Source organism: Vombatus ursinus, unplaced genomic scaffold (genome assembly GCF_900497805.2).
Source record: "Vombatus ursinus unplaced genomic scaffold, bare-nosed wombat genome assembly UNPS02014801.1, whole genome shotgun sequence".
NCBI lineage: Eukaryota > Metazoa > Chordata > Mammalia > Diprotodontia > Vombatidae > Vombatus > Vombatus ursinus.
In genome coordinates this window covers 14,346,469-14,356,544 of record NW_020954579.1, presented here as the reverse complement: position 1 = coordinate 14,356,544, position 10,076 = coordinate 14,346,469, and the positions used below count along the sequence as shown (strand labels likewise).

General features: G+C 49.7%; 2 protein-coding genes across 3 annotated transcripts; both read left to right on the top strand.

Annotated features, from left to right (window-relative positions):
• Window positions 1–971: 971 nt before the first annotated feature.
• On the top strand, window positions 972–3,529 carry GALR2 (galanin receptor 2). Its single transcript, XM_027873387.1, has 2 exons — window positions 972–1,378; window positions 2,719–3,529. Exons 1-2 carry the CDS (start codon window positions 972–974, stop codon window positions 3,527–3,529), a joined length of 1,218 nt encoding a protein of 405 aa, XP_027729188.1.
• A 1,379-nt stretch (window positions 3,530–4,908) lies between these two features.
• Window positions 4,909–9,832, top strand: ZACN (zinc activated ion channel). 2 transcript variants are annotated; one of them, XM_027873244.1, is made up of 10 exons: window positions 4,909–4,991; window positions 5,373–5,428; window positions 5,660–5,784; window positions 5,901–5,945; window positions 6,164–6,270; window positions 6,562–6,731; window positions 7,664–7,788; window positions 8,004–8,214; window positions 8,689–8,853; window positions 9,448–9,832. In XM_027873244.1, exons 1-10 carry the CDS (start codon window positions 4,957–4,959, stop codon window positions 9,636–9,638), a joined length of 1,230 nt encoding a protein of 409 aa, XP_027729045.1. In that variant the 5' UTR covers window positions 4,909–4,956; the 3' UTR covers window positions 9,639–9,832. The 2 variants fall into 2 exon arrangements, with proteins under 2 accessions (XP_027729045.1, XP_027729046.1); XM_027873245.1 differs by lacking the exon at window positions 4,909–4,991 and having other exon boundaries at window positions 5,221–5,428.
• The last annotated feature ends 244 nt before the right edge of the window (window positions 9,833–10,076 follow it).

Below are 10,076 nucleotides of genomic sequence, written 5' to 3'. Positions count from 1 at the left end.
CAAGTATTATCTTATTTGACCTTCACACCAACTCTCTGAGGTAACTGCTATTATGATCCCATTTACATTTGTGGAAACTAAGGCAAATGTAAAATGACTTGTCCAGGGTCGCACAGCTAGTAAGTATGGGAGGTCAAATTAGAACTCAGGTCTTCCTAATTACATGACATTCTATCCACTGAGCCACCTAGCTGTCCTATTGATGCAGCAGTTCTCTCCCTTCCTTAGGTGTTCACTTTAGGGTCACTAAAAATTCCAGAGGCCTCCTATTGTCTCTTTTTAATCATTCTGCACGAAGGGGCATTTTATTTTTTAAGGCCTGAGCTGCTGGGAGCTGGAGGACAGGGTCTCCTGCAGGTAGACTTAGCAAGCAAAACACCCAAGAGAGAACTCACCTTGCAACCCAGGCAAGAGGAGGTGGTATAGCGGGAGACCTAACTGTGGGCAGGGGCTTGTAGCTTCTGCTCTGTTGGCCCAGACTTTCTCCCAGCTGGCATTTTCCTTGGGCCACCATTAATAAGAAGCAAACCCCTCTAATCTCAGGAAAACCTGAGGCTGGTGTCTCCTGAGAATTGAAGATCTCTCAATGGGGAGAAGGAGGAGAAAAGGGACATAGCCCTTTGACTGCAGTAGTAACCCCTACTTGCATCCACCTCCCTTGAGGTAGTGGGATGTTTCCATCAGTGCCAAATCTCCTTGGAGACCGGGGGTCATTCTTGGTTTTCCAGCTTCCCCACTCAGCCTGCAGTTCCCCTGGGACAAAGTCAGCTTCCTTTGCTCCTCCCCCCCCCCCAAGTCGCTTTCCCCCCTGATTGCCTCTATCCTTTTCTCCCCAGCTGGAGCTGCGGTAGGGCTTCTGCAGCAAGCTGAGCTGTGGAGAGGTTAAGGTGCATGAGAAGCAGCGGCAACTTGGGACCCGGAGCTAGCTCGAAGGGGCTGGAATAGCTGGTCACCTCAGACCAGGGAGCAGAATGGAACGAGGTGTCGACGGATTCCTAGGTTTCCCCTGCAGCGTGAATGCCTCGGCTGCCCTAGAAAACGCCAGTGAGGTGAGCGGTAGCTGGGAGGGCTGGCAGCCCGAGGCAATCATCGTACCAGTGCTCTTCGCTCTCATCTTCCTCGTGGGCACGGTGGGTAATTCATTGGTCCTAGCGGTGCTGCTGCGCAGCGGCCAAATGAGCAGCACCACCAACCTGTTCATTCTCAACCTGGGTGTGGCAGATCTCTGTTTCATAGTTTGCTGCGTGCCCTTCCAGGCGACCATCTACACCCTGGACGGGTGGGCGTTTGGTGCGCTTCTTTGCAAGGCAGTACACTTTCTCATCTTCCTCACTATGTACGCCAGCAGTTTCACGTTGGCTACCGTCTCTCTAGATAGGTGAGTAATAGGGGTTGAGGGTGGGTAGCGGGAAAGAAGATCTCCTCAAGAGCCCTTCCCTTCCTCCTGAAACCCTAGGTAGGTGGGGGACCAAGACCGAGAAGGTGGAAAGGCTGACGGGGGTAAAAAGAGGAATAGGGAGGAGAGCGAATACAGAAGAAGATGGAGAGACCAGAGTTAGGGAGGCAAGGAGGCGAGAGCAGAAAGACTAGGTTTAGAGAGGATAAGAATCTGGGTCTGGGTCCAAGAGTCCTAGTCAGGAACCGGGCTGCTTAAAGAACCCCAAGTGGTCTCCGTAGGTGGCAGACCCAAGGTTGATGCAAAAGAAGGCACAGCTCCAGGGCAGCTAGTGAACTTCGAGATTGTTCACAATTCTCCAGTTTAGTCTGTGGCCCTGAATCCCTTTGCAGAGTCATTCAGGCCAGGACTGGCTGGAGCTGTCAGCGGGAGAGCCCGGACGTGCAACGCCACACAGGTATTGCGCAGCAGAAGAGGGCAGGCTCTCCACCAAGTTTCTGTGTGCTTTTTCCCGGCGCTGTGCTCCGGGATGAGCAAGGGAGCGGCACGGAGGGGCTTCTTCTCTTTATATCCAGGAGGGAAGCTGAGACGTACTCACCTAGGACCTCATCTGCAAAATGGATCAAAGCAAGGGGAAAAGGGTTGGAAAGAGAGCTAGACGCTCCAGAAGTTCTTGACAAGGAAATCCAGTTTTAGGCTCAAATATTCTTCCCTCTTTCCGGGTCTCTTACTGTCCTAGAGATAGGTTCCTAGAAATATCCACTGGCTGCCAAGGTATATAGCTCAATTACACAAAGCTGAGAGTCAAAGGTTCATCTAGAACAGCCCTCCAGGCTCCACGAGTTTCACGAGGCTTAGAGTGCCTGCCGAATTATAGAAAGCTGCCTCAGATATTCCGGTAATTGGGACAACACATAGAGTTTGGAATTTGTTTCTTAGGATTCTGTCAGGTGATTGGAAGAGCTGCAAATAGGAACTTGGGTTCCATTTCCCATTCTCTACTCTTCCAGGGTGGGAAATTTTTTTTTGTAGCCTTGGGGACAATTGGGTGACAAGAGACATTTGTTCTAGTCAAGACTCTCCAGGAACTATGTTCATTCCTTTGAAGGGGACCTTCAAATAATTCATAAGAGGTCTGAGACCTCGAATGGATCTGTCTGGGTCTGTCTTTGGGACAGAAATGAGAATGCAGGTTCTTTTTTTTCCCATTTACTGTACCGAATCAGAGGCTCCTCACCTTCACATCCCTTACCATGCTCTCCAACCCCCACTCCCAGCTTCTAGCAGTCCCCTACACTGACTTCTCTCTCTATCCCTCGAAGGTATCTGGCTATCCGCTACCCATTGCACTCCCGAGAATTGCGGACTCCTCGGAATGGGCTGGCGGCCATAGGCCTCATCTGGACACTGGCGCTAATATTCTCGGGGCCCTACCTCAGCTACTATAGTCAGTCGGAATTGGCTAACCTGACCGTGTGTCATCCCGCCTGGAGTGCACAGCGACGTCGAGCCATGGATCTCTGCACCTTTGTCTTCAGCTACCTGCTGCCCGTTCTCGTGCTTGGCCTGACCTATGCTCGAACCCTGCACTATCTCTGGAGGGCTGTTGATCCAGTGGCCGCTCTTTCCGTATCCAAGCGCTCCAAGCGCAAAGTGACGCGCATGATAGTCATCGTAGCCACGCTCTTCTGCCTATGTTGGATGCCCCATCACGCTCTCATCCTCTCCGTCTGGTTTGGCCACTTCCCTCTCACTCGAGCCAATTATGTGCTGCGCATTCTCTCCCATCTAGTCTCCTATGCTAACTCCTGCGTCAACCCCATTGTCTATGCACTCGTCTCCAAACACTTCCGCAAGGGCTTCCGCAAGATCTGCGAGGGGCTGCTGTGCCGAGCTCCTCAGCTCGTTTCCCGTCGCGTGCGAGTCGCCCCAACAAGCGCTCGCCGGGGCAGCCTGCTGGTTCACGATTCCGTAGCTATGATCCCCGTTTGCAAAGCAGCGGATCCCACTCTTCTGGCTCCTGAACATGCTCCTCCGAGAGACTCCGTTCTGAGCCCCTTACCGGGTCCATCCTGGAGAGTAGAGACCCCTGTACCTACCTCCCCTTCAATGAGAAGAGAGCTGAACCTGTAGCACAGGGAGTTTAAGAATGTCGTTTTGCCTGGAAAGACTTACACGAGCTGATGCAAAGTGAAATGTACTGTGTACACAGTAATAGCAATATTGTTAGATCAGCTATGAATGACTTAGCTATTCTCAGCTATACAATGATCCAAGACAATTCTGAAGGACTCATGATGAAAAATGCTGTCCATCTCCAGAAAAATAACTGACCACAGATTGAAGCATACTGTTTTATTTTATTTTTCTTGAGTTTTTTTTTTTTTGGCCTGTTTTCTTTCACAACACGACTGATAAGGAAATGTTTTGCATGACTACACATGTATAACCTATATCGAATTGCTTGCCTTCTCAGTGAGGGTGGGGGTGGGGGTGGGATGGGGAGGAAGAAATCGAGAGAGTTTGGAACTGTTTTAACAACTAACGTTAAAAATTGTTTTTACATGTAACTGGGGGAAAATAAAATACTAAAGAAAAAAAAAAGGATGTCGTTTTGGAGGGGGCTCGAGGGCAGGAGCAGTCGGGAGATAGTGCTCTTCGGGGTTCAATTAAAACGCTCAAACTGCCTGAAATGCTGTGTATCCCGCCATTGTCAACGTGGGCTGGGGGGGCCTCTGGGGTTTAGGGACTGTGTAAAAGGAATCTGGGGAATTATAAAGGGGGCTGCCCATCCTCACCCTATTAGGCTCTTGCGTTTTGCTGAAAAAAGCTTTCTGCTCCTTAACCGATGAAGCTCTGGAACTTTGGAACTGAGACGCCAGCAACTGTGTGGGACCTAAGAAATTAGGAGACGATAGGGAGTCTGGGGATGAAAGAGCAGGACTTGATATGTAACGAGAGGTCACTTTTGGCACTTGTCGGGTCTTTGCGCACCACTTGTGTCTTATACAGCTATTTGAGGACAAATGCGCAGGACTTCGAAGAGACTAAAGTGTTTAAGTGTGCTTAAGTTAACTGGTAAGAGAGGCATATACACTCCTTGGTGGTGCTTGCTTGAATTAGGATGTCCTGGCTATCCTAGACCCTTCCCTCCAACTGTGGGAAATCGCTGGGCAGGTCACATATCCACTTAGGATTCCAACTGAGTCTCAGGCCAAGATTTGTGCGGGCCCTTATGGTCATTTTCAGCAATCCCCTTTCTTTCCAGAGTTTGGAGAGTTTCACGTCAAACCCAGTTCTGCAAAGTCTGCGCTGATCTGGAGTGAAAGCTTTGAGTAGTCGTAAGGAAGGCACTGTGTTACCAGAGAAACTAGACTAGAAACAGCCACCCGAGGCTTGCCTTCTGCCCTGGCCTCTCCCAACCTCCTTGGCTACTAGTGCTCACTCCCAGAAAGTTAATTGTTTACATGAAGTATGTGCACAGTTGCCAATAATACTCAAGACACAGCCAAAGCAGTGCATGCTACCTTTTTGTCTACCAGGGTTCTCCATGTGGCTCCATGGAGCCAGGACAAATTCGCAGAGGCCAAAAAAGGTGTGAGTGCTTGGTGTCCAAGACCAGCCTTAGTTCCTGAACGTTATATTAGACCCCAGGTGGAGGGGAGGGTAGCTGGGGAGTTTGGGTACAGGGACAGGTGCAGGGGCGGGCGTGACCGGCTCTGGGCTTTGTTTTCGGCTATTTGCGGAACCGAGAGAGGGCAAATGAGCCCCAAACTCGGAGCGATTCTTATCTCTAGCACTGAGCAGCGGGCTGTTCTGCAGTCCAGCCTTTCCCCAGTACTGGCTGCCCCAGTAAGAGCTAGAGCGTCTTTGGAGCTAGGGGCAAGGAGAGACCAAATCGGCGTCAAGACTCCGTCCCCCAGCTCTAGTCCTGCGCAAGGATCAGGTTAAACGTTTCCCTCTCATGCCTTTGCAGAGCCTTCCTGATGGCGATTCTGCGGCTGCTGCTTGAGCTTTTCCTCCTTGGGTCGGGTATGGTCAAGCCCAGCATCTCTTCTAGGCCCCTCTCCTAGACTATCTTTCCTTGGGCCATCATCCCTCTTCCTGTTCCTCTCCCCCATCCCCAACATCCTGAGGTGGGTACTTGGAGAGGAGTGTGGGATCAGATATTTGGGGGTTGTTACCTCAAGGTGGCCAGGTTAATACTATCAAATCCCAACCCCCCCACCACACACTACTGTCCTCCTTTTCCCATTTCCACAGCCTGGAAGCCCCTCGCCTGCCTGGACTCGCTCTTGGCTACTGATATCAGTCCTCAGATCCCAGATAATGGCAGTGTGCCCTTGATCGTTGATGTGCAAGTGTTTGTGTCCAATGTCTTCGATGTGGTGAGGAGACACTGGGAGAGAAGGGGGCAGGACCCTAGGATGTGTCCTGACTTTGCTATGTGGCTTCCTTGCCCCCCAGGTGACAAAGCTACCTTTTTTCTCCCTCTCCCTAACAGGACATCTTGCAGTACACAGTGTCATCCTCGATGCTACTGAAACTGGTGAGAGTGGAAACAAGGGGTGGGGGAACCAGTTAATGGGGAAAGGAAGGGACCGAAGAATGATACCCTGGTTTGCTATATTGTACTTCCTAACGCAAATCAGGGGCGCAGGCTTCCTGCCAGGCACTTGGCTTTGTCTTCGCGTACAATAGGGCCTCTCTCTGACGCCTCAAGGGGAGCAGGAGGTGGGCAGCTCAGCCTCACACCTGTTTTCCTAGTCGTGGTTCGATCCTCACCTCTCCTGGCATGAGAATACTGACCCACGGAGCTTCATCACTTTGCCCTCAGCCTTGCTGTGGACCCCAGACCTCACAATCCAAGAGGCGTAAGTGAATCGGGATATGCGCCCTAGGTGATTCCTGGCTCTTCCCCAAAGCTCCACGTTCACTCCCTGGACTTTACATCCTCCCTAGACTCTCTCCCTAAGGCCTTCCTTTAAGTCTGTCACCTATACTTAGCACAATTCCGGCAATGGCTTCCAAGGAGCAGATGGAGGGAGCGGTAAAACCACTGGATCTTTCCAACCTTCCAACCCATTGCTTTGTTTGAGCCATGGAATCAGGAAGGAAGCAGCAAAAGAGACTGGCATCCTGGTGTTGGGCTCTTCTTTCCACAGCCTCTGGGTGGAGTGGAGGGAGCACAACCCACGGGCTCGGGTAAGCAGAGAGGGTTTCGTAGAGCTCTACACTGCGCTCACCACCAAGACTAACTGCGACTTTGAACTTCTCCACTTCCCCAGTGATAAAAGTGACTGCAGCCTCAGTTTCTATGCTTTCAGCAACACAGGTATGGGGAGGTGGATGGCAGGTACAAGAGAACTCACTCTTGCACCAATTCTATTCTCACTCGACCCTCATTCCTTTCCATCACTTTTAAGGTTATTCAGCTTTGCACAGCATTTCCTCGATTTACGTTCGCTTTGGTTCGGCTTAGACTTTCCAGCTAAAAACAACTCACCCTTTTAATTCCCCAAAGTCAATCTACCCTTAAACTTCCATTTGATTTCTTGCCCAGTCACAAAATCCTATTTCTGTCAGCTCCACATCTAGCTAGAGGCCTGGTATCTACCTGTGTTCCACTATCTTCCTGGTGATTTCTGTCCCCCTTCTTCCTATCAAGGTTTTAAATTTAAAGAACACTAGTGAGATACCACTATTCCATGCTTTCTGTCCCATTTCTGTGAAAAACAAACAAAAGACCATTGCCTTGGTCAAGAGGAACTGGAGGGTATAGAGGAAGGTAATGACTCCTACCAGTCACCTCCAATATAAATTTTTCTGTTAGAAATTATTCCAGTACTATGAATTAAGACGGTAACATAACGGTCATTCAAAAGGACTTCAAGAACTCAAAAAAACCTTTTAAGTAATTAGAGTAACATGGTAACAGCTGCTAGCATTTACATAGCACTTTAAGGTTTGCAAAACATTTTACACGTTATCTTTATGGATCAGCAACACTGTGAGGTAGGTGCTATTATCATCCCCATTTTATACATACCACCTTAAAAAACTTGGGTGATTCTTGTGTGTGCAGTAACTCCTGCTCTCCATAGAGCTTCTTCCTTCTGGCCATGGCCTTGGATCACTTCCACCTGTTCTCAAACTCTAGACCTATCCTCCAAAGCAAGGGCCTATTGGGACCCAGGGAAGAGGCATTCCTTTCCTCTTGGTTTACCATTCCCCTTCTTCCCATCCCTCTTCCCAACTCCCATACAGCTCAAGAGTTGAAGTTTCATCCCCAAGCAGTCAATGAGATTGTGGGTGTGAAGCGGGAATACGTGGTTCGAGGCTTAAAAGCTCAGGTCCCACACCAGCAGCTGGTGCCTTGCTTCCAGGTGACGGTGAGTAGGAGTACTCCAAGCCAGGGAGGGGGAAGAGAGGGGAGGAGAATGCCAATGAAACCATTCCTTTAGTGTACCCTCCTAAGGATTTACCGCAGTACTGGTCTGGAGTACCTGGAAGGAGCAAGGCTTAAGGGGAGGGAAGCTGGGCCATTTACCTGGGGCAGGTGCTTTAGAGTTTCTCAAAAAGCACCCACTACTTTTTCTTCCTCCAGCTAAGTCTAGAGAACACAGCTGTGAAGACAACAATGGCCTTGGTAGTGCCAGGGGTGGCAATACTCCTGGCAGATATATGTGGCAGCCTCCTGCCTCTGAAGGCTACTGAACGTATCTCTTACAAGGTGACGCTGCTGCTTGGCTACCTCGTCTTCCACTCGTCTCTGGTACAGGCCCTCCCCAGCTCTTCCTCCTGCAGTCCTCTCCTAAGTAAGTCCCTTCATCAAGTATGGGAATCTCACATTCTCTAGCCTCCCAGCTCACTGTTAGCATCTTCCTTCCTTACTCCGATGTCCACGGCTTCTCGTTCTCACATCTAACCCCATTTCCCTGAGGACCAGAATATCTATGAGATTGCATCATTACTGATCCCTTTGTTGTCATTTCCCCAGTCTCTAGTAAATCTGGTCCAGAGATTCTTCTCCATCAGGTAAGGAAGGCTGCTGCAGAGGCATACTGGAGCTCAATATAAGGAACACTTCCTAACAGATAGAGCCATCCATGAAGTGAATGGGCTGCCTCAGGAGGTAGTACATTCTCCTTCACTAAGGATATTCAAGGGTAGGCTGGATGAACACTCACTGGGGATGTTACAGACGGAATTCTGTTGGTCAGGTACAGGTTGGACTGGGTGGTTTTTGAGATTCTAGTCCCTTTTGACCCTGTTGTTTCCCCTCCTTCCAGTTTCCTACTTTACATTGCTACTGATACTACTCTCCGTGAGCACCATGGAGAGCGTGTTAATGTCTGCCTTGCTGACTCGAGGCAACTTCAGCCCGAAGATCAGCCCAAATCTAGCCCTGAGGGAGGAAGGGTTGGACACGGCAAATCCAGAGCCCAGATCTGAAGGTAGGCAGAGACAACCCACCACCAAAAGTAAACAAGGAAGGCTTAGAAGTATATTTTGTGAACAGTTATAAAGGCATGGGGATGGCTTTGTTCCGGCTTCAGTCCTCAAGCCTGTCCCGGTCTGAGCAGAAAGAAGCCTAGTGCTTTTAGTTTCCCTTAAAATGAAACAAATACCAACCCTGCCCAAAACAGCTGACTCTTTCTAGTAATGAAGTAGACCATATTTAGACAGCTCAGTTCAGGGTAGAGAGGGAGAGCGCTTGGATGTCAAGGTAAACTCACATTTCTGGGGTAACACCTAAACAGCTTCCCTAAGGAGGTTGTCTAAAATAAGGAATAGTTGAGGGCTTTCTAGTCTGGATACAAACACCTAGATTCAAAAGGACATCTGTGGCAGGGAATTTTTTACTCACATACGCATGTTTTAGTTCTTGGAAAGTGATTTAACTCTGCAGTCCTAGCTCCTCCAAAAAAAAGAAAAAAGGATTCCAGGGCCGAGAGAGCAGCAGTCTGGTCCCTTGTGCACATCTTCTGTTTCAGGGAAGGGTGCTGCCACATGAAGGGCAGCCTCCTCTCTGAGCATTTCTCTCACAGAGCCCCAGGGGAAAGTTCAGGAGCCAAAGAAGACTTGGGCTGAGGCTATGGACCACATCTTCTTGCTGACGTATGTAGCCATCATCGGATGCAGTCAAATCATCTTTGTCATAGTCTGGGTCTGGTGGGAATGCAAGTCTGACCCACCTCCCGCTAAGGATATTCCCCATGGAGGAAGGCCTGACATCTAAAGGGGCAACATCAGAAACTGGATTCAAGATTCTCAAGAACCGAGAGTCCAGACAAATTGAGCCTGGATTTCCAAAGCTAAAGTCAAGGCCATATGACAAGGTCATCTCTCTTTAACTCATTAGTCTGGGGTATCCCTGAACCCTTCCCTCCGTCAGCAAGCAAATGACTAGAGAAATAAACCATTCTGCTGAGATTGAGTGCAGCTCCATGCTCTTATGACCGCTCTCCTCAGGGCAGGCTGGGGTACCCCACATTCCTCTGTAGCTTTTCTTCTGCCCATTTCTCTGTCAGCCCTGGACCTCACCGGGCTATAGCATCTAGGGAAACTGAAGTGGAGTATCTGACTCGGAGCAGTTTTAGAAACAGATGGCAGGGGTAAATAGCTTGTCCCATATTGGTGGGTAGGTCATGCATCTCTGCGCCTGCCTGCGCTCTCT

Bases quoted from the DNA above. Each gene is read 5' to 3' on its own strand.
- GALR2 (XM_027873387.1), top strand. From the start codon at position 972: ATGGAACGAGGTGTCGACGGATTCCTAGGTTTCCCCTGCAGCGTGAAT. The intron at 1,379-2,718 runs GTGAGTAATAGG...TATCCCTCGAAG, and splicing joins GCTACCGTCTCTCTAGATAG to GTATCTGGCTATCCGCTACC.
- ZACN (XM_027873244.1), top strand. From the start codon at position 4,957: ATGGAGCCAGGACAAATTCGCAGAGGCCAAAAAAG. The intron at 5,429-5,659 runs GTATGGTCAAGC...CCATTTCCACAG, and splicing joins GCTTTTCCTCCTTGGGTCGG to CCTGGAAGCCCCTCGCCTGC. The intron at 8,854-9,447 runs GTAGGCAGAGAC...TTTCTCTCACAG, and splicing joins TCCAGAGCCCAGATCTGAAG to AGCCCCAGGGGAAAGTTCAG.